The 23,859-nt window shown below is 37.8% G+C and overlaps 2 protein-coding genes across 2 annotated transcripts; both read left to right on the plus strand.

Annotated features, from left to right (window-relative positions):
* The first annotated feature begins 882 nt into the window (after positions 1-882).
* On the plus strand, positions 883-9,727 carry LOC149099964 (uncharacterized). The gene is made up of 13 exons (XM_089276594.1): positions 883-977; positions 1,669-1,785; positions 1,916-2,006; positions 3,267-3,383; positions 4,591-4,707; positions 4,797-4,913; positions 5,264-5,380; positions 5,477-5,593; positions 6,001-6,126; positions 6,292-6,697; positions 7,782-7,961; positions 8,664-8,965; positions 9,542-9,727. The coding sequence occupies exons 1-13, from the start codon at positions 897-899 to the stop codon at positions 9,646-9,648; spliced, it is 1,995 nt and encodes a 664-aa protein (XP_089132720.1). The 5' UTR covers positions 883-896; the 3' UTR covers positions 9,649-9,727.
* A 2,251-nt stretch (positions 9,728-11,978) lies between these two features.
* LOC149099965 (uncharacterized) lies at positions 11,979-14,641 on the plus strand. The gene has a single exon (XM_089276595.1). The coding sequence runs from the start codon at positions 13,029-13,031 to the stop codon at positions 13,836-13,838; it is 810 nt and encodes a 269-aa protein (XP_089132721.1). The 5' UTR covers positions 11,979-13,028; the 3' UTR covers positions 13,839-14,641.
* Positions 14,642-23,859: the final 9,218 nt, after the last annotated feature.

Below are 23,859 nucleotides of genomic sequence, written 5' to 3' on the forward strand. Positions count from 1 at the left end.
ACTTGGAGAGCGTTGTTATTGAATTAAAATGTCTAAAAAAAATAGAAACTAAGGCCCGTTCCAAACGCCGCTCCATTCATGCGCCGAACCTAACTCATGAGAGTTAAGTACGGCAGAAGAGCGGCGTTTGAATCAGTTTGGTTCGGCAGGTTAGGTTTGGTGCGGCAAACAACATTAAATTCGGCAGGGTCTGTCACACTATGCGACGTTGGAGCGGCAGCTGATTCATACGGCGTTCTTCCTCATGTGTCGAACCTGATGCATAAATTACTGTAATTTATTTTTCATATAACGGGACTCGTAATTGGTTCAAAATTAAGTGGCGTGTCCAGTCATGCATGAAGCTCAAAGCCGTCGCTAAAAATGAAGACAACAAAATACCAGTATATTTCCGATTTATGAGAAACGGGACTGTATAAGCGAGTTTCTTTAGCGCAAATTCATTTTTTGCTTTTTCTTCGTGATAATAGCCCAGCTTATTAGATTTCCCTTTAACAAGTCGATTTGACCGGGAGAAAACCTGTCTAAATACAAACACTGAACCTTGAGTTTGAATTTGCATGATAACAGCGAAATGTTAGTCACAGCTTTTCTATTTGGACAGAGTGCTGGAATTCAGAACGCATAATTTCTCGTCGAAAATTGTTACCAACGGCTTCCCGAATTAAATTCGACGCAAGTACGCCGTCTGAACCAGCCGTCGCTCCAAAGTCGCTCTAAAGTCGAACTTAATCAAGTTTGGTTCGGCACATGAGTGGAGTGGCGTTTGGACTGGGCCTAACAATCTCCATTCAAAAAACCAACTGAATGATTAAAATGTTAGATTTTAATTAAATTCTTGCTTATTATCCTGTTTTTAGACATTGATGAGTGTGTGACTGTCGATCCTTGCTTAAATGGAGCCACGTGTCACAACTCCCATGGAACGTATAGCTGTGAATGCCCGTCCGGATATAAAGGAAAACACTGTGGAAATGGTAACCAAATTCCTGAATTGATAATAAATGGCTTGTTTTACCAAATATACTTACTAACTGTGAAGAGAACGTCTCTCCACACCACGATCGCTGCTACAGTAGGATGATAAAATAGGCTCAAGGGTGAACACACCTTGTATTTTTGTTTCTCATACTTTCTGCACTCTTCACGTAAATCTAGTTCCATTTTCCATCAGTGGTTCTCCCATTCATGTTACTCCTCTTTTTTTTTTTTTTTATCTCAATTTAGTTTCTCCGCCGCCTTGACTAGCAATGCCTGTTAATATACCCATAATATATTTTCTAACGTAAGGGTATATAAATAGAACTTAACTAGACGAGGGGATAATTGAAAAAAAGATAAATATCTGCTACATAGAACAAATGACCTATTGCATTCCGCCACCCTTGAGAAATCGGCCAACATTTTAAGAATAGCTAGGCGTTGAATGGAACATTTATTACTAAAAAAAATGCCCTTTGTTTAGTTATTGTGCAAATCATAACGGAAACATTAAGATAAGTAACTAGAAGAGAAAAAAAAAACTTTTTTCCACCAAAAGCATCTCGAGGTGACGATTAAGGAATCTTGGAATCAGAGCTTTTGCTTTTGAAACTATAAAATATTGCTTGCAAAAATCTTTAATTAAGGATATAAAGTCCCACTAAATATGTGGTATTTTGTTTGCAGATATCAACGAATGCCAAACTTCGAAACCTTGTCAAAATGGAGGAACTTGTCAAAACCTTGCTGGTAGCTACAAATGCTCCTGTGCTTCCGGTTACACTGGAGAAAACTATCAAACAGGTTCGTATCAGTTCGTTTTGAACACTCTCAAAACACCCTGCGATACCAGTATGATGTTAGTACAATATTCTGAATATTAGTATAATATTCTGCTCTCTTTATAGACATCGATGAATGTCTGATATCCAAGCCTTGCCAAAATGGTGCAAAGTGTGAAAACATTCCTGGGGATTACCGCTGCCTATGTAAGCCTGGATACCAAGGAAAAAACTGCGGCAAAGGTAAAGCACTTTCCTCTATCAACAGTGAACTAAAACATGCAGTCAACTGTCAAAGGATTGCCAAAAATATACTTTGAAAATTTTACTGAAATACAACAGCTCTTTGTAACGATGTCCTCTCAGGCTGATTTTTAGCCCAAATGAGAAACAAACATGCATCACCATCAATTTGTCTTGTCGAAGTATTTCGCACTTCAAACATACGAAGTTTTCAAACATTCTATCTCATTCAGCTACTAGTTACTTGCCAGTGATTTCTTTATCTCTCAATTCAGTAGACGATCTACCTTGGGTAGCTAAGGAAAAAAGAAAATTGGACAAAGGCACGGAGAGGAAAACCATTACATTAATCGGTGTCTAGATTAATTTCAAACACCCAACCTACATTACATGTATTTAATCATTGTCTTTTATAGATGTTGATGAATGCTTGACTTCTAAACCTTGCTTAAACGGAGCTACATGTGTCAACAAACCTGGAAGTTACAGCTGTACATGTCCACAAGGGCATACAGGGAAAAACTGCGAAAAAGGCAGGTAAGCTTATTTTTATTTTTAAAGCGCAGCTGATAATCAATATTTCTTAGAGAACGCACAGCCAGAATTGGAAGCCTGGAGTACTTCTAAACTTTTGGGGATATCCAACGTCATGCAGATTTGATGATGAATGCGTACGAAAATATGAATTTTCACCATAAAAATTTAGCCTTCTGCTATTACTACGTCTTTCAGTTTGAAAACTACTTACATTTTTTACTATTTTTTTTTTACTTTTCTGTGTTTGAAGATGCCCCGTTTAACCTTATGCAGACCAGAATTTTTATGCATCTGTTTTCATGTGACGCCACAAATGAAGCCATCATTCACGAACTGCTATCTTGGATTCAATATCTTGGATTTTATAAGTTTTTTAAAGTTATTGCAGCCAAAAATGGTTTTAAATTACTCAAACAGATAGCTGGGAAAACCTAACTGCAAAAAGGAATGGAAGTTACTGCAAGAAAGTTGATTTTTTTATCAGTTAAACTATTAAACTCAAAAATTGGCGACTTTTCGTAAACTTCACCTTGTAACAATTTGGCATTACCTCTCACTGGTCTAATATCTTGAAATTTTAACGGGCATGTTTTAATTTTTTTTTAATTTTTTGAGAGCAATTACAGTGACTGACCAGTTTAAACTAACTATTCAAGAAACCCACTCTGAGTGGTTAAAATATTACTTTTTAATTAAATTCTTGTTTTTCATACATGCTTTTAGATGTTGATGAGTGCTTGACTGTCAATCCTTGCTTAAATGGAGCCACGTGTCACAACTCCCATGGAAGTTATCGCTGTGAATGCCCATCAGGATATAACGGAGTACATTGTGGAAATGGTAACCAAATCCCAAATCCCCTGATTAATTCTTTTAAGAACATGAATTCCAGTTTAAAACTTTTTCTAGTGTACTAGCCTGAGGTGAAACCAAACCATGTTAGGCAAATAAAGTCCTTACTAGAATAACATGGTAAAATCAGGCATAAACCCACATGGAGTTTTTATTTCTTTATATTTTCCCCCTATGCACATCTTGATTTTCTTGTTTATTATTATTATTCTTGATTTTGACTCTTCATGATGAGACAATAAAAATACATACGGCGATACATCTAAATATACCCTTAATTTCTTTTCTTACCGAACGGTTTTCTTGGAGGAAAACGTTTCTTGAAAGCAAGGACATTTTATTTATTTGTTATTTTGTAACAAGTGGTGAATTACAATCATCTCCCTTCAGAAGTCCGTCAATATTACAAGAATGGCTACTCGTTGTGCAGAGCATTTGTTAGTAAAAACAAGCTATAGTCCAATTATTTTGCAAATCATAACAACAAAATATGCTGTTTTATAGATATTAACGAATGCGAAACAAAGAAACCTTGTCAGAATGGAGGAACTTGTAAAAACCTTCCAGGAAGTTACAAATGTTCCTGTCAAACAGGTTATACCGGAAGAAACTGCCAAAAGGGTGCGTATATACGTATGCATTTATATCATGATAAGGTATACCAATACAGTGAAATATTATGATCACTTTTTTTGTTGTAGACGTTGATGAATATTTAACATCCAATCCTTGAATTGCCAAAACGAAGCTAAATGCGTTAACACTCCAGGAAGTTACCGCTGTGCATGCCAACCCAGATTCACAGGGGAAAACTGTGCCAATGGTATGAACACTTACCTTAAACACTGAGAACTACCATTTCAACATTTTTATATTTTCTATTTTGTTATGATATCATATGAAAATGTTGGAATGCTGGTTCTCAATGTTTAAGTTAAATATCTCGTACTCAAAGTGCACGTGTCGTACCTCCCTGTAAAACAATATTGAACAGTACCCTGACTCTGAGAAAGGAGAAACCTCTGTTTCTTGTTGTTGTTGCTATTCTTGTTTTTTTTTTTTTTTTTCACAATAAGCCTCTTAGTCTGACGTTTAAAAGTATCCGTGGTTTTGCATGTGGAACTATACAATATTGTAACGGCAAAGAAAATAAATAAAAACAATATCCATATTTATATGTCGTACCTGTTTACAGATATCAACGAATGCCAAACTTCCAAACCTTGCCAAAATGAAGGAACTTGTGAAAACGTTCCTGGAAGTTATGAATGTACCTGTACAACAGGTTATACTGGAAAGGACTGTCAGAAGGGTGCGTAAAATGCTCAGTCGTATTATTAGGAACTCTGACAAGTACAAGTACAAGAGTATTATTGAGAGATTACTTATCATCTGTTACAGACGTTGATGAATGTTCGACTTCCAACCCTTGCCAAAACGGAGCGACTTGTTTGAACAAACCTGGAACTTATCGCTGTAACTGCCCATCCGGATTTTCAGGAAAAACGTGCAACACTGGTGAGAAAATTTAGATCTTAATGAGACATATCATCAACTGCTATATAACTAGATGAGATACCATTGTTTTGAGTAAGTTCTCTTATGCAATACTTACTTAATGCATGTAAGATACTATGGTGAATAATTTTTTGCCATCATTTTATTCAAATGACATATTACAACGAAAAAATTCAATTCTTCTTTCCATCCGTTACCAGATCACTCAGCCAGTAACATAATGCTGCTAACGATAGAAAAAACCTTTCACTATAATCAGCTAAGACAACAAACGACTTACTGCAGGAATTACATTTAAATTTATAGAATATTGCTAGAAACTTATTTTTAAAAAATCTGTCTTTCTACAGATATCAATGAATGCAAAACCAAGAAACCTTGTCAGAATGGAGCAATTTGTGAAAACCTTCCAGGAAGTTATAGATGTTCCTGCAAAACAGGTTATACAGGAAAAAATTGCCAGAAAGGTATCTATCAAAACAAACAAACTTTAAAAAAAATCATTTTGCTTTGAAAATAGATGTATATGTAAACATTTACTCTTTGCAAATTAATTTATTCAGACATCGATGAATGTTCCACTTCTAAACCTTGCTTAAATGGAGCTAAATGCGTTAACAATCCAGGAAGTTATCGGTGTATATGCCAACGCGGATTCAATGGACCAGACTGTAGCAAAGGTGACAGTTTGTTCGTATTTTGTTTAATATTAGATTCTATTCTTCGGAAATTTTTTGCCTCATTTTGTTTTCAGCACTACTCATTTTTCTCCATAACTTTTCTATATTTTCAATCAACTATCAATTATCAATTTGCCGCATTCAACATCGACAATATAGAAATGTTGATTCATAACTCCTATACACAACTGCTAGAAAAAAGGAGTGGTTATTTTTTTGTACTTTCAAAACATTGCCGGATTTAAAACAACTTGCTCACATTGAGGCGGAACAGACATATGTTCGGTCTTGTACGTGGAGAAATATAGTATGTTGAATAAACTTTTTTGAATTTCACTTTTTTAGCCAGGATGATTTTTTTTTTCTTCAAGGAACTTCAACTATCTAATTAATAATTTTCTCGGCAGACATTGACGAATGCACAGTCAAGAATGGCGGATGTTCGCATGACTGTACAAACACAGTTGGAAGCTATGAATGTTCATGCCCTGACGCCGAACTATCACTCGCCGGGGATCAACATACTTGTGAAGGTACACAGAAGAACACAGCTTTCTCGTAAAAGCATTGTCCTCATTAACGGGAACTCCTATAATTACCTTATTTCAAAGCGTTCTACCTTGTTATGTTTTTGTTTTTCTTGTCAGATTATCAGGCCTCATTTGACACTGCGAATTTCTTTATTTCTTATTTTATAGCTCAAGGAGTCACTGTCAACTGTTTTCAAAACGAGATGTCCATAACAATTCCCAAACCCATTCTCAAAGGATTGGACCCCGAGCACATTCGTCTCCTGGATCCGAGCTGCAGAGCGACAGAAACTCTCACCCATTTCAGTCTCCAAACACCGCTGACCGGATGCAACAGTACACGCAGATACACAAAGTCTGCTATGGTGTACAGCAATAAAGTTCTGGAGATTCCATTGAAAAACACGGATATCGTAACACGCGTCCGAGAGATCGAGATTCCTTTCAGTTGTTATTATTCCAAGTACGGAGAGGCCACAGCAGTGGGATTAAAACCAAAAAATAGAAAACTGGTATTCTCAGAAAAGGGAACTGGAAACTTCACTGTCCTCTTGGAATTATACCACAGTAACAGGTATAGCAAATTGGGCACCAGCTACAATTGAGCATTTATCTATTATAACTCTTAATTATTTCTACTTTTTTATAATTTACTGCTTTAACGCTTTATTTCAGTGCTTTGAACGCATGATTTGAAAAGTACAAAAACAATCTGACTATTCACAGGTCAATAAGATTAATTTATCCGGCTTTGTTTGGTTCGTTCAAGTTACCTATATTCATGGTAATAGATGTCCAACAGTAGCAACTGATTAAATGAAAGAATGAAAGATGCGAATGCAGCCATAACACTGCTGGAAAAATGACTTGAAAAATTTCAGGCTCTGAACGGGATTCGAACCCACGACCTTTGCGTTACCGGTGCAATGCTCTACCAACTGAACTATTAAAGCTACATGAGAGCGGTCGTGTGTGAGTTCGGCCCTATATGTTCAGTGGACGTAATACTCGGCTCAAGCATATGAATTCCATGGTAATAGATGTCCAACAGAAATTTTTTCAGGTCATTTTTCCAGTAGTGTTATGGCTGCATTCGCATCTTTCATTCTTTCATTTAATTGCTACTGTTGGACATCTATTACCATGGAATTCATATGCTTGAGCCGAGTATTACGTCCACTGAACATATAGGGCCGAGCTCACACACGACCGCTCTCATGTGCCTTTGATGGTTCAGTTGGTACAGCATTGCATCGGTAACTCAGAGGTCGTAGGTTCGAATCCCGTTCAGAGCTTGAAACTTTTTAAGGTCATTTTTCCACTAGTGTTATGGCTGCATTCGCATCTTTCATTCTTACCTATATTCACTTTCGTGTTAATGCTTCTAATAGAGAGTTGGAAATAAATCGCAAAAATATACGTTACTTTTGCTGTTTTTTAATTATTTACAATGCGATCAGAGAAAATTAGCACTACTAAACAACAAAATAAATTAAAATTAAATGTATTTTTTTCAACCATAGTCATCAAAGTTCGACAACTTTATCTGCCATTTACGTCCCATTTTTTCCATTCATACAACTAATCTTTTATATACATTTAAAGGTAACTCATTACTTCCAATTAATTCCTTATTTTTTTGGGACGTTTCTTTTCAGATTTGTCAAATCATACCAGGCAAAGGATTTCCCTGTGTCCTTGAAACTCCGCCAACAGATGTTCTTACAAGGCAAAGTTGACAGTAATGACAACAGACTGTCAATCATGGCTGAAGACTGCTTCGCTACCCCAACGGCTGATGACAATAACCCCAAGAGGCATCAAATTATTGGAGACGGGTGAGACAATGATGATGGCGCCCGTCTTTCCTATTTCCCATTACTTGATATCAAATACGAAAGACCGTCTTTGACCACATTCCCAAACACTGAGGAAAATGGAAAATGCGAAACGTAGCGTTATATTTTATATGAACATTCAGGTGTTTGGAAATTTGGTCAAACACTGTCTTGAGTGTTTGGCATATCTTCTCAATCCAAACTGAAACTAAAGAGTAAACGGAGAAATGTAATAAGATTTATACTAATTAAGATCAGATATCCAAATTTCCTTTGGTTAAAATTGATGAATTCGTAATGAGCTTGAGAAAAATATATAAGAATTACATCAAAGTTTCTTGAAAAAGAAAACAAATAATTCAAAGAATTTCCATTCATGTTTCACGATCACCCGTGATCTCGACAAACAAGTAATTCGTTTTGCAAACGAATTAGCCTCTCGCCATTCCATTTCACTTCACACAATTCAAGAATGCAATCTTCCAAAACTGGGACCTATATTGTTTGAATATTTATCTTCCACACTTGAGCAACAGGCAAAAAGTTGAGGATGAAAGAAATAACTCCTTAGATGAATTGTTCTCTCAATCAGAATAAACTCCACACGATTGATTTTGACCCATTTTAAGCACTAGCTGTTTATTGAACCTCTGGGTAAATCATCCAATTAAACAAATTTCCATTTATTTCAACTCTCTAAAGGTGCGCTGTTGATGACACAGTAAAACTACTGCCATCCCCAAAAGGTTCCTTCCGCTTCACTTTGGAAGCCTTCGAGTTCACTAAGCAGCCATTCATCTTCATTCACTGCCACGTGGTTGTCTGCAATGCATCTGACACTCAATCCAGGTGTGCCAGGGGCTGCCAGTCGAATGACCGACGAAGACGCGACATTAGAGACCACAAGGTGTATTCGCTTGGACAAGGACCTATAGCCCGGGATTATACCAACGAAGATGAAGAGAACGATAAAAATCTGACTGCCAAAAAATCGGAAACATCGGGTAAGAAAGCTTTTGGTAATGTACCCAATCACGACAAATCTCGTGGCTTAGCGCTTTTTAAATTGAATTAAAATTGGGACCAAATCTGAAATTAATTAGATGTAGACCAAAACCAGTACTCTTTCAGAGATGACCTTATTCTCTTTTTAACATTTTGTAAACGACGCTATTGTACAATATTTATTACGCCATCTTTATTTCTGTATACTCCGAGTGCCTCCTATGGGAACTCGTTACTCTTATTTTAAACTCTATCAATCTTAAGGCTGCAATCAATAGGCCCTTTGCACGATCCGGTCACATGGTACAAAATCACACATGCTGGTGAGCAAGTTACGCAGTGGGACTTCCAAAACAATGCAACTCGTACCAGTCAGCCTGGAACTGCCTTTGTTTTGGAAGTCCCACTGCGCAACTTGCTTACCAGCATGTGTGATTTTGTACCATGTGACCAGATCGTGCAAAGGGCCTATTTAGAAATGATTCATTAGAGACCTGGTATTCTAACAAAATATCTGAAGAGTGCAAAAAGCAACACATAAAGGGTTAAAAGGAAGGTTTTCTCTTCTCTTTCAGTTGAAGTGAACATGCCACTTGTTGCCACCATGGCCGCCATGACAGCCCTAAGCGTTTTCGGTGTTGCACTCATGGCCTTACGAGACAGATCACGTAGTGCCCGCTAATAGCAATAAAGAAACCAACAAAAGAATGGAATTATTGTTGAATCTTTATTATAAACTAATAAAATACGTTTTCAAGCCATTGAAGTGGCGTTCATTGAGCTTTTTTTCTTTAACTAAGAACAGTTTAAAAATGCTTTGAATTACTTGATTTTTCTTATGGCAACACACGATTACACAGCACTTAAACCCTTCTACAATTTTTTTGATAACAGGGAAAATTACCTTAATTTACCTCTTTTACCATTACCACTACTCTGTTTTCAAGCGGAAAACTCCTTTAGCGCACATTTTTATCAAGATACAAATCTTAACAGGGTAAACAGATTAAAATTACATCTGCACTTTCACTCCAGTTGTAATCACTCAACTCAATCTCTTGCGTGTGTGCAGACGGCGTGTGCTAATTCGGATTGTCTAGTTGGAAAATTTGGATGCTCGAAAAAATAAGAAAAGCTTTGTAGTTGCCCGCAACTAAAACAGTTGTCTTAAAATGTTAACTTCGTGGCCGAGATGGTTCCAAACGAAGACTGTACTTGACAAAAATTGAAATTCTTCAAACACTTCAATATTTCGACTTATACGCCGTAAATTCCTTGAAAGTGAAAAAACTCAGTCAACGTATTTTCCAAGGAACCGGGCAATGTGCTTGGATATAACAGTTCTGACACAGAGCGCACTAACCTGGTCGTTGGTGTCCTCACCTCTGGATCAAACGGTCGGGGTTCGAACCCTGGCAGGGGACATTATGTTGTGTTCTTGGGCAAAACACTTTACTCTAACAGTGCCTCCCTCCATCCAAGCGTATAAATGGGTACCGATAAATGTAATGCTGAGGAGTAACCCAGGCCTAGCAACCCATCCACAGGGGAGTAGAAATCATCCTGGGTTGCTGCATACTACTGAAAGCGGATTTTACTAGAGATGTTTGTATTCTCGGTATTGGACTGGAACTAGCTTGCAGTGCAGACTCCTGTGGGGGAATATCATTAAAAAGCGATAATTTCTATTTGCATTTGAAGAGACTCCCCGCATTAGCCTCGGTTGCAAGCTAATTCCAGTCCAATACCGAGAATACGAAAATGATCTATTGATTTGGCTCGTATGCAGACTTAAGATATGCCTTTAGCTTGATTTTTGGTTACTTCGTGACCATTATAGTGCAAGATAAATTGACGGAACGCTCGTTGTGGGTTGTTGATCCGCAGCAGATAACCATACGACTAGATTGATCTATTTGGCCAGCATTATAGCAGGTCAATGGCAATTCTCTCCTATGGGAACATAAAAGAATTTAAACAGAAAAAAAATTCTTACAGGTTTTTATGCCGAAATTTTATTTACTTTAAATAATTTTTTATTATGCGTCTGGCTTTCCAAAAATGCTAATCGTGATGACCTAACCCGAATTACAATCAGGTCTAATACTATTATATGTCTTCTGTCAAAATTATTAAAATCAAAAATTACAGGTAAAATTTATGCCAAATTAACTCGCCCGGATTTATCCGGTCACCAAAACTCTCGGATACGAAGGAAAGCACTTAAAGTACAATTTGAAGCGAATGGTTAAGCCGATTCTGGTGATATTATTTGTGGGGAAAATTGGGTGGATATTTCAACAATTAATTTTAGTGTCAAGAAGGTAAATTTGTGATCTACCGGATTATATTTCGAATATTGAACTTCATAAACACCGAAGCGCAATCGAAATGTCGTTGGTTATTACCCAAAATTCTTAGATTACATGTATGTCAAGACAAAAAATATCTAGTCAGTATCGTATCTGAAGATGTAGCTTTCTTTGCTAAAATGATTTTTTGTAGGCACGCTTCCGTGACCGGTCGAATGAAACTTGGAATGAAACTAGTACTTAGCTAGTTACCATTGGAATAAACCATGCTGACTATAATTCATCAAGTACTTTTGAATGTCACCAGCCTTTATTCAAAAATTACAAGATCGTGGGAGTTAATGTCAAACTTTTTATGAATTCGAATTCGAAATGAGCGATTAATTTGAATTTTTTGTGAACTGCAGCCATTCCATCCTTTAAAAAAAGCACTGAGTTTGATAGTCAGAGGTTTATCTGCTGTCCTGTTAGTTGTCTTCGCCACTGAAAACAGTTGGTGGTCATCTGCATACATAAATAACCTGTTTTCATCAGTGGAGATGTGTAGATCGCTTTGGAAAGCATTCCAAAGAAGAGGCCCGAAGGCCGATCCCTGGGGACATCCTCTTGCGGTAGCGTACCAATCACTTGTTGTTTCTTGACTGATCCTAACCTGTTTTTCCTATTTGTGAAATATGATCGCATTAGGGCTATTGAGTTGTTAGAGAAACCGTATACACTCAGTTTGTTGATCAGTAGGGTAGCGTTCAGCGAATGAAATGCCTTTGACATATCAGTGGACAAGACTCCGACAACGTTCCTGTTATCAACAGCCTGTTTCCATCTTTCTGCCATTCCAATAAGGGAAGTTTACACAGTTTACACATTTGCTATACCACGTCATCTCACGTACTGTCAGACTGTCTGGCATTTTTGTCGCTCTTCTGATGCCAGAAAACTAGAACGAATTCAGGAACGAGCACTACGAGCTGTTTATTGTGACAATAACTCGACTTATGAGGGACTCTTGCAAAGAGCGAAACTACCAACACTTCATACGCGGCGATTGCAAGCCATTGCAACCATAATGTATAAAGTCAAAAATGGTTTGGCGCCTCCTTACATTGCGGGATTATTTGTTGTTACCAATTCTCAATATCACCTTAAAAATTCTGATTTCACCATACCCAGATTTCGGACTGTTGCTCATGGCAAACATAGCCTGATTTATTTAGGCCCTGTCATTTGGTCCAAACTCGACAAATCTATTCGATCTTCTGAATCATCGCGCACTTTGAAAAAGCGCATCAAATTGGTTGATTTCACTAGCCTGCTGGACAGTACTTGTAGAGACTGTTCTTTATGTAACAACTAACACTTGATCTTACTGCATGACTCACTGTTTGTTTTATATATATATTTTAAAACACTTACATTTCTTTAATCGTAGTCAGGTGTCCCCAGTTAGTATACATTGTATGCTAGCAACTTTGACACGTTAATAAAGTTCTTATTTTATCGTATCATATCTATTCTCGCTGCGTTTTAAGGTACTTAATTGGGACTTTGGGCAGAGGAAAAAAATTGTTTTAACAATTTTAGCGCATTTAAAATGCATCCTGTCTTGCCGCTTACAGGTGCAGACTAGTGAGTCAAATTTATTATTCATTGATGGCTATATAAGTGAGCTAAATGTGTTGCATCTGACACAATTTTCACTTCGGTTATTTATCAACACAGCACCGAATCAAAGGGAGCAGGCATAGATACGATGCGAATCACCACAGCGCTACTTTTATTTTCCATTGCTCTTTTGATGGTAGAGTTATCCGAAGCTGCCACGAAACGCCGTTCGAGGTCCAGTTCATCAGGATCAAGAAGACGCTCAACTTCCAGGACATCTGGTTCATCCAGTCGATCAAGGTCCAGCTCGAAAGGCTCAAGCTCTAAGCCCAAGATCACCAAATACACACCCATCGAACCCAACACAGTCCGCTCACCTGTCATTGTCCGCCAAACTAAAATAGGTTCGCGTTCAAGTACGTTGAAGAAAGTTGTCGCCGGTTACTTGGTGTACAGGTATGTGCTTGGCAGTGCACCGGTGTACCGACAGGGATACCCGATGTATCGTAATTACGTCTCCATTCCAAAGAACAGAGCTGTGAGGCTTTCCAAAAAGGAGGAGAAACTAATGGACTTGGAAGGAGAGCGGTGTCTGGGGAATTCAGCGACAAACCAAACGCTGCGAGATGGAATTGACGACGACCTCACTGAACTGAACACAACGATTCATTACAAGGAAAGTGGAAAAACTGTGAATCTTTCTGGAATGAACAATGCAGTTTCTCTGGAAGATGTTAAGGATCAGGATTTCGAGGTGATAAGTCGCGCTCGATATAATACTTCGATTGTGGTCGGAACGAACTGTTCGCAACTCGAGATGCGAATTGAAGGAACAATGGTGGAAATGTACGAGACGAATCCGAATGGCGCGAGTGCTGTTGGGCTCAATAAGTTGCTGCTTGCCTCTGGCGCAATGGCTGTATTTATTGCTTTGTTTAAGAAAACTTGGTTCTGTTGAAAAAAAATGAGAGGAGGCTTTTTGGCTTTTGGCTCCGATACATTCCCTTGAGTGTGTTGGTTAATGATAAATTTTTAATTTTGCTGACCATTATTTAAATTTGCATCTGTCAGAACTTTGAACAGTAGCTCGTTTATCAACTTCTTGTTTTAATTGTTAGTCTTGATCCAATGCTTTGCTTTTTAATATTTTAGTGTGTCTCGTGTCTTAGTTTTTTATATTATCGTTGCATATTTGAGAATCTTTCTACATCATTAATTTTTAACATGTCATCTTTTTATTCTGAAAATATTCATATGAGGGCCACTGGTCTTTCAGTGATTACTGTTCTGTGTTACCCTCGATAAATAAAGTTGGTTATTTATTTATTTATTTATTTATTTATTTAGTATCTAAGGCCTTTTCCACATTACGCCGGAAAAATTTGAAAACGCAGCTTTATTTCTACCGTAAGGCCTACCGTCCACATTAATCAGGAGAAATTTCAACGAAAATGGAACTTTTCGAGAACACTCTTCAACCGGAGCAATTAGAAAACGCCAGCTGTGTGTTTTAGTGTACATCAGCCACGGAAAAATATTTTCAACATTTTGAGCTTTTTAGAAAACGGTGACGTCACGATAATCAAATGATTCTTCATCAAACACAATTCAAAATTGTCGGTGATGTTGCGCTTTCAAATTTCTCTTTCGTTGTGTGGACGGCGCCTACAAAAAAACTGTCATCAAATATAGTTCCATTTGTAAATTAATGGAAAGAACTGTGGTACATAATTAAAGATACACGACTCCTTCTGTTGATTACATTAAGGGCCCATTAACCGATTCATGCGCGCGCTCGCGCGCGTTGCTAAGGAGGTGAAATTTCACTTCCGGTTACTTACGTCAGCCTGAGCGCGGAAAATAATAACAACTCAAAAACTTGCACATTCGCTTACATTTTAGAAGTTTTTCTTTGTGTTTCACAAAATACAAAGCAAAACAAAAGTACAAGCAAAGACAAAATAAGGGAAAGACAGATAAACAAGAGCAACAGAAAGAGAAAAACTAACTCCGTGTGGCTTTGTATGATCTTACCGAAGTGCGCTGGTAGTGTAAATTGCGCACGCGCTGATAGGGTAACTTCCAATATCTATCGGGCGCACTTCCGGTTTCTTTAAATGCTAAAGGAAACGCAGTTTTTCATGAAATCCAGCCTTTTTCGACGAATTTTGATTAAAGCCAATGTTGGAAACATAGCTATGCATTCCTTTTTCGAAATCATGCTTTTTTCAGAGAATTACGAATTTTTCAATATTTTGAAATGCTTTCAAAATCTGACCTTTTAGAAATGAAACAAAATCGATGCATAGCGTAATGAGGATTTAAATTAAAATATTAAATCAATGAAAAAAATCCCGATAAAGTAATTTGTCTGGGAGCCTTTGCATTTTCTGTATTAGTCACATGACCATGGGCGTGGCCTGATGACGTCATGACTAGTGTCACTGATCGTGAAAAAGTTAAAACCCATGAAATAACTCTGAACTAACTAAAAATGATGAGGTTATATGAGAATAAATTTTCCTTAGCAACGGCTCGAAAAGATCGGTTAATGGGCCCTTAATAAAGCAAATGAAAAATATAGGGTGCAAGTGGAACGTACGTAAGAGCCGAATTGCAATCCTGCGAATTTCTTAACAGAAACCCTCTCCCCTTTTCAGAACAAATATATGATTTCCGATCAGAAAAACTCAAACCTCGTCCAAAAAAAATTTTCTCTTTTTCAGATCTGTTAAAAAGACTTGTCTCTACAAATATACCATATTTGGTATTCTCAGTATTGGACTGGAACTAGCTTGCAACTGAGGAAATTGCGGGGTCTTTTCAAATACAAATGAACTCCATCTCTTTTTAATGATATTCCTCGGCATGAGCCTCCATTGCAAGCTAGCTCAATACCGAGAATACGAGCATGGTCTATTACGTGTATGTTCTCGATACATTTGAGTAAACGTTTGGGAAAAGCGTCCAGTTCAGACCTGGGGCCTGTTTCTCCAAAGCCCCGGAAACTTTTTGGGCCCGAAAAGCCATTTTTAGTGCATCGGTATTTAAAGACAGAGAGGTGTATACGCCCGAAACTTCTTGTAGGGAATGGAACCTCTGTTTATATAAAGAATATGTGAATAAAACAGCTCTGCAATCGCAAGGTTTGAGATTTTGCTACGGCTTTCCGGCGAAAACTTCGAGAAAAGGGCCCCTGGCCAAAAACAAAACGTGATTTTAGACCTTTATTTAACAAAAGATTGATACTTCTCGCCTCTAATACGTGACCTCAGCTAACCAGAATGGGCACCCATTTGAGTAAGGTTTGGGAAAACGTTTCAAATTATTTACCTTGCGACACTCCAAGCTACTCAAGTGTCGCGAGTACTTTGAAATGCCACAAAAGAGCAATACACGATAACCCTTTTCAGAAGTGTATCCGGCAAGATTGAAGTGTTTTAAGGTAAGAATTAGAAAAGAACTGAACCGACAAACAAGGTTCGAGTTTCTTGGAAAACAAAGCTGTTTCCCTTGGGACCAGTATTTAATCTTCTACTCTCTGTGTTGCTTTCAGTCTACAGTATAAGCTGACATTTCGTTTCCCCTGTCAATGCCTAGTTTTACGTTCTATCCGGAGTACGTGAGGTGATGTTGGCACTTCTACAAAGAAACCATTTTTAATTTTAAAATTAATATGCAGATGGATGCAGCCGCCCTTGAACCAAGAACATCTCTTTTTATTGAAGCAACTGAGATACTGTTTTAAACGAATTTAAATTTGGTTTTTAAAGCAATCTTTTTATGTCAAGCAATATATATATATGATTTCGAAATTTTGTTTCCGAAGAAAAATGGTCGTTTTCAGAAAATGTATTCATTTTTTCACTCTGAGAGAAGGTCATACTTTTAGAATACCCGCGGTCCCTGGTATTGACAATTTGTTTGTTCGAGGGCTACGAGGTCAATACAGAAAAGGCTAGGGGCCGTTAAATTTTGCTCATATATTTTGTAACTGAAAACTTATACCGGAAGATTATAAAATACTCGGCCGACATCAAAATACCTCTCTGTTAATTTAAGCTACTCACCAACCTCTTCCCCCGGTGTTATATGCGTCCTAAAACGTGTATGCCTTCCAAAACGACAACAGGTTTAGCACAATTATTTGCAGTAAGCCGTTATAGCCCTGATCTATTTCCCACTATACATGGTTACGCAAGGTCTTTGCTATTATTATTTACTTATTTATGTCAAATTTAAATAACAAAATACGCAATAAAACCCGCGCACCTGCGAACGTGATATTGAGAACAAAAACAAATTTTCCTAGAATGCTCTTCAGTTATTGCGTCCAACTACAAAACTGCTAAACTCCCGGACCAATTTTGGCCAGTACTTAGTAAATTGCTTGCCCTAAATGCCGTCACAATAGTCCCACACAAGCGTGTACTTTTTATTTTTTTTTTTATAATATAGATAGGACCCTGCGCGCGCTCTGACTGGTCAAAAACCCATGTTTTATCAGAGAACAAAACATAGAAAAAGCCTGTTTTATTGTTTTGCGCGTGCAAAATCTACATCATAAAGCAAAGGAAGAAACCTAAGCCGTGTATTACACTGTGATAAAACACTCCGGACATTTGAGAACACTCGAGAAATGTAGCAAACGCTCGCCTGCGGCTCGTGTTTTCTACATTTCCCTTGCGTTCTCAAATGCCCGTCGTGTAATACATGGCTCAGGCTTCTTTATTTGTTAAATATATCATGAGGTGTAATCTTATGATAATCATGACAACAACAATTCAGTTAACGATGAAGTGTCAGCATTGTTAATGGACAAACTAACTGAGTTCCTTGCCTTCGAAATTGATATTTTTGCCCTTTAAACATAGTCTTTTGATACATAGATTTTCAGAAGTCAATCTCAAAACGATATAAAACATGCGCCTGAGTTTGTAATTTTAATAAGTACCGTTTAAGCAGTCGATCTCAACATACAACATGTCTGTCAGTCTGTTGGTTTATTCATTTATGTATTTATTTATTTATTTATTTATTCATTCATTCATTCATTTCCGTTTATTGTAACAAAAATGCAGCGCTTTCAGATGAGTCTCGAAACATAGAGCATGTTTAATTTCAAAGTAGCTATACTAGTATTTTTTTTCTGAAAGGCTTTTTAAGGTTCTATTCAAAAAGGTATTAGTTTCTGTTTCTGAAAAATCAAACAAGCAAAATATGTTTACGATAAAACGAACCACAGACGCAGCCGTCCAAGTCAATCTCGTTTCCAGAGTCTTCGTTCCCCTTGACCAGCGGTCGGAAAACAAGAGCTCTTGGAGCAACCATTTCAGGCGTGCGCAATAGATTCAGACTGCGCAGTGAAACCGGATGGGCAGAATTCGGTTATTTCAAAATGGTTGCTCCCAGAGTTCTCGTTTTCCGACCGCTGGTCAAGGGGAAGAAAGACTCTGGGAACGGGATTGTGTCTAAGTAGGAACGAAAAATATCTGAATATGTTTCTAACTTAGAACTATGAAGTAAGATTTGTGGTCTTCGAAAGGATCTATAAAAGGTACACAGACTACAACGAACTTTTAATCATCACTTAGCTAACGGCACGCATGCTATATCGTTTAACTTGTCTAATAATATACATGAAAAAATTACTCGATTCTGATTGGCTGAGAACAGTGCAATTCAAGTGTGACACAGTGCAAAAAGTGTAATACCAGAGCAAATTGCAATCATAATTCCGGATTATGACTGGCTGAAAGACAATAGGAAATTTTGTAAGCTAATGATATCACGTGAAATGATGACGAAAATTTTTTGCGGAAACTTTAAAAAAAGTTTTCTCTAACGAGAAAAAATGGCTTCAAGAAAGATCTTCCGGCATTTCCTCCACGCGAAGTTTTTCATGTTTATATTACTAATAAGTAATCATACGGTTTTTCTCGCTCAATTTGGAATTAATTTGCACTTGTGAGGTTTTCAAAAAGCTGAATCGTGCAAATTAAATCCAAATTGAACTCGAAACCGTATGGTTACCTATACATAATGCTAAGACAGCTACTGCTCTCCAGTATTGTGTCAGGTTGCCCAAACAAGTCGTTGGTACCCATTTATACACCTGGATGGATAGAACATTGTGAGAGTAAAGTGTCTTGCCCAAGAGCACAACACAGTGACCTCGGGAAGGGCTCGAGCTTGGACTGCTTGATCCAGAGTAGGCCACCACTTCTCCCAAACGCGAGGGAAGGTGTGCTTCATTCTTTGATACGACACCGAACGACACCGAGCAAATATGGAATGTTTCATTCGATGTAATGTATTCATGAATGTGCTTGTTGAATTGTTAGGATTTCTCTAATCGCACCATGTCAAAGGCGACCGTTCTTATCCTCAACGTGTTCCTTTTCCTTGCGGTTTTCCCTCGTGATGGCTAGTTCAACGAAACGCACCAAAAAATACATCGTAAAGTGTTTGAACCCGTCAACGTAAGAGATGGTTAATTCAATGTAATATATTAACATCCCGTGGATCAGCTTCATTTTCTGCAGCATTTGTCTAGCTACTTTAGGATATTGCTACTGATGGATGGATTATGTCCGGTTCAGACGCCGTACTTGACATGAGCCGAATCGAATGCTATTGAGGGAGAACAAAGGATTTTTCTCATTTGCATTCGATTCGGCTCATGTGAAGTGCGGCGTCTGAACTTCGCCTAAAACTCCGTTGATGGATAATCTCATATTTGCTAGGCTGCCTCAAGAAATTGCGCAATTTATTAGGCGACGATCGTCATAAAGGCATGATTATATATAAACCATTGCTTCTATTTGGCGCAAAAGTATTCTCGGATATTTAACAATTAGACCCGTGGCCCTTGAGAGCGAAGGGTCTGATTGTTTTAGTATCATCCAACTAGTCGGACAGAAAAGGTAATAATAAAGTTAGCAAAAGCAAGTTGAAGAAATATTTATTTGGGAATAAAACGAAAGAAAGCGTCATGCTCGATGGCGCCAATTTCGCTACTCGATGACTATTACTAGTAGTCCCCTAGTAGCGTAGCCAATCAAAATGCAGGATTTGCATTAGTCCACTAGTTGGGTGATACTAATTATCCTTAGACATCATCTGTTCCGAGAAGCGAACAGTTTTCCGAGAATGTAGCTCAAGGAAAACTGTGAGCTTTGAGGAACAGATAATGTCCAAGGACAAATATCCGAGCATATTTTTTCGCAAAATGGAGGCTATTGTGTCTATTATCCTTCAAATATTTTTCGCAACACGCACGGTTTTGAAAATTGGGGAATATTACTGGGATATTTCCCAGTTTTAGCTGGGTAATATTCAGTCACGTAACGCGTTTAATCCAATCACGCGCGAGCGAAAATATTTGATGGCTTATAAAAACAGCCATACATCTATAATAACGCCACTTACATTAATCCTAAAACTCATACTTCGTTGGAGAAGCTCCCCATGGCAAAAAAGATAGATGCCGAGCCTCTTTTCATAAGATTATTACTGTTACTAGTAAAGCTGACAGTTCATTACCATGGTAGGTATGTCTGACCGTTGATCTAAAGTTTGTCATAGAAATTTGATGGGAATTATTTTTATGTAGACGTCTTCCAAGGACTTTTACCGGAAGTGGGCTGAAAGTTTCTGCAAAGTCAAAAAGCCTCAACCTTGGTATTTTTTTCTTAAAATTACTACATTAGGGGATAACCTTTACAGGGATGCTAAACATGTTTGATGAATTATTTAGGTATTCTAAATAATAGGCCTGAAAAATAGGTCATTTCCGATTCCTCTTGATTTGCTTATAAGAGGCCTACAGTACAGACAAGAGAAATATTCTTGCGGGCCAATATCTCTGCCTATAAACGCTTAAGCATTGGGCTTTGGGTGAACGACTTCGGTTTTGTTTGAAATGTTTTCTTACTCTGTGAGGGAGTTGTTGAAAAGTGTCCAAAATTTGTCGAACATTAACATTACAGGACCTCCATGTGGCTGATATTCAGAACTCGGGCAGAAAACGATCTATGGAGCTAAAACTTTGGCATTTTAAATAAGTCTGCATAAAAACTTTGTAGGTGGATTTTTAGGAAAATCGGCCGACCCTCAGTTCCAAGTCTGCCCCGGTCTCTCAGGCAGAAGCTCTTCAAATGGTTGGAATAGTGTCCCATTTTTGAACACATCAACCACAAAACGTTTCAATACAGCCTTAGATAAAAAATAAGTATATAAATAAATAAATAAATAGATAAATTTATTAAATCCATTTTGAAATCACTGGTTATCCTTGCAATCTGATTGGCTCTCATTGATGCAATTTATTCACGAAACGCACTATTTTTTGCTCTAAATCGCATCTTTTTCTCAGCTAATGAGAATGGAACAGTAAAACAAAACAACCAATCAGATTTCAAGATTAGTTTAAAGTAATTAATAAAACTTCAGGAATGTGGAGAATTTTGCAACTACTATTGCCAAAACTTTGTTATTGTTGGTTTTTTTCCAAAAAAAAATCGCCGAATTTAATTGATTACAGTTTCTGAATGACGATTATGAGCTTCTTAAGGATGAAGACCTACTTTAATGGAAGTTTCCAACTTTCAGTGTCCATTTTGACGGATATTTTGGCGATTTTTCTTTAACATCTGCTCACGATCCAAATGATACCGAGTCCAGTAAAACATAAACAAACGAAAACCACACAACAACAAATTCAGAGCCATCTCAAGAGGGTAGATGTTTCCAGGTTTCCGGTAGTTTCAAACGAAGCAACAAAAGAGCTCAACTCTGTCGCTGTGAATAAACATGGTCAAATTACGCCCCGCTCCACAAAACAGTGAATGAATGAACGTCTTACAAAGCTGGTGCTAGTCCCGCCATCTTGGAAATATCTTGAAACAAATGGCACCGCAAGAACTTGACAAAGTCCTGAGTATTGAATCCTTCGCTGAGGTCACAAAAAGAAACGGAGATGATAACGAGCTGAACTCCCTTAAAATCATGCCATTAAACGGTATGAAAGAAAAAAAACGTACCATCCACTGGGCATCGTGACGTGCACTCGAGGGAGTTTCACAACTCAAAAGAAATCCATCCCAGAATTACGCAGGATGCACCTTCAAATTCCTTCTCCAAAGACAATGAAAAGTCTCAGCCTCAACCACAGAAGAAAGAATGGCCTTCCATCATTGATTCAGGCGACGAGAATTGAACTTTTATATCTGAAGTAGACTATTTTGACTATTTTCGTTCGGACTTCAAAACTGCTTGTTTCTTTGTCATGCTCGGATGAGTTTTCGTCACGTGACATCGTTTTGCATACTAAATGGACGTAAAGGCGTTTCCGGTTCCGCTTCTTTTTTTTTTTTTTTTTTTGAGAAACCGGCTACTAGAACTATGACCAACAATACACCAAAAATCTAAAATTTAAGGCGATAAAATTGTGCCATTTCAAAATGAATCTAATAAAGTGGCAATTAAACTTCGTGTCGTGCAATTTTGGTCTGAAATCATATTATAACATAACTAAAGCAAAGCGCGCGCTCTGATTGGTTAATTTAGCGCCTACTATTTGCCCATGGGTGTACGCTGCTGACGTGTGTGCTAATGTTTACAAAGCAAATCTTTTGACAGACATTGTTTCCAAAGTAATGACCGACGTCCTTCTGCCAGAAATGCGAAACTGTCTTCACAGTTGTCTGAAGATGAAACTTTATCCAGTTACTGGTGTGCAGTCGGTTGTAATAAATGAATTTTCGCGCGCTTGTTTATGGTAAACGCCATAGCGTGCACTATTGAGTTATGGATGCACTTGGGAGGTTTGCTAAGCACTCAAGAAGCTAGAGTCGCACTCGGCTATCGCCTCGTGCGACTCTTAGGCTTCTTTCGTGCTTAACAACCTCCCGCGTGCATCCAAAACTCAATAGTGCACGCTATGGCGTTTACCATTTGTTAACTTGATTTCAAATCGAACTCGCGCTGCGCGCTCGTTCGATTTTAAAATCACGCGTATGATTTCAGACCAAATTGCACTCAACTCAGTTTAATTACCATTATAAATAAATAAATGAATGAAAACAGAACAGGCGGCCATACAAAATATAGACAAATATAAAATTCCGTATAATAATACCCGGTCAGAGCCAGGTTCGATAGAGATATCCATGTGGCCTATATTTCCGCAAGCTTTGGCCAGCTTACAACTCACCTACTTACAAACTAACAGTTATATGAAAAAGTCTTTTGATCTTCAAAAGTGAAATGCGACAAAATTATTGAAAAAATTCCGATTCGTCTTCAAGCCCTCTGCTGGCCCGGCTTGTTAATCTTAGTTAGGTCAGCTCCAGTGGTATGGCTGCTCTTATTCTTCTTGTTGTTCCTGCTACGTACTATTGTCATCGTAGTTTAAAATATATATATAGATTAGCTCTGTATCACCGCTAGAACGTCATTAGACTTGTAATATACCGTAAATGAAGTACATATGCATTTCTCCAAAGTAAAGGGTATAAAATCTGCAAACATGGTTTTCCTGTATTCTATTTCGACAAAAACAGGGCTTTTTTTGTTAAAGAGGCAATGTTATGAATTAGTATGTACGGGCAATTCGGTCGAAACTTGAAAAGTTCAGGCGGAAAATTGAATTAGGCAAAACAAAATATATAAAAATGTTTATTTTGCAGTTGTTTTGGGCAAGTTTAGTGATCGGCTGTCAGCCTTGGATATGGTGCTTCCACACAGTGATCACCTAGTCTTAGCCAGTTGAGGTACTCAGTGCATCTTGACCACCTTATCATAATTATCTTAGGAATCTGTATTCACCTAGTTTTTAACTGGCGTCGCCTTGAACGTAGAATGTTTCATGCAGCACTTCCACTTTGATAACATAACACTGCCACTCTTTTTCAGTTGATACCCACAAGAATGGCATTCGACAAAATGCCCAATCATTGGTGTGCAAGTTGCAGTCA

This window comes from Orbicella faveolata, unplaced genomic scaffold (genome assembly GCF_042242905.1).
Source record: "Orbicella faveolata isolate gen_17 unplaced genomic scaffold, um_ofav_v1 contig_41, whole genome shotgun sequence".
NCBI lineage: Eukaryota > Metazoa > Cnidaria > Anthozoa > Scleractinia > Merulinidae > Orbicella > Orbicella faveolata.

Excerpts from the sequence above, each read along its gene's own strand:
- LOC149099965 (XM_089276595.1), top strand. The coding sequence starts at position 13,029 with ATGCGAATCACCACAGCGCTACTTTTATTTTCCATTGCTCTTTTGATG.
- LOC149099964 (XM_089276594.1), top strand. The coding sequence starts at position 897 with ATGGAGCCACGTGTCACAACTCCCATGGAACGTATAGCTGTGAATGCC. Across the intron at positions 4,914-5,263 it reads AGGAAAAACGTGCAACACTG|ATATCAATGAATGCAAAACC; the intron begins GTGAGAAAATTT and ends GTCTTTCTACAG. Across the intron at positions 8,966-9,541 it reads CAAAAAATCGGAAACATCGG|TTGAAGTGAACATGCCACTT; the intron begins GTAAGAAAGCTT and ends CTTCTCTTTCAG.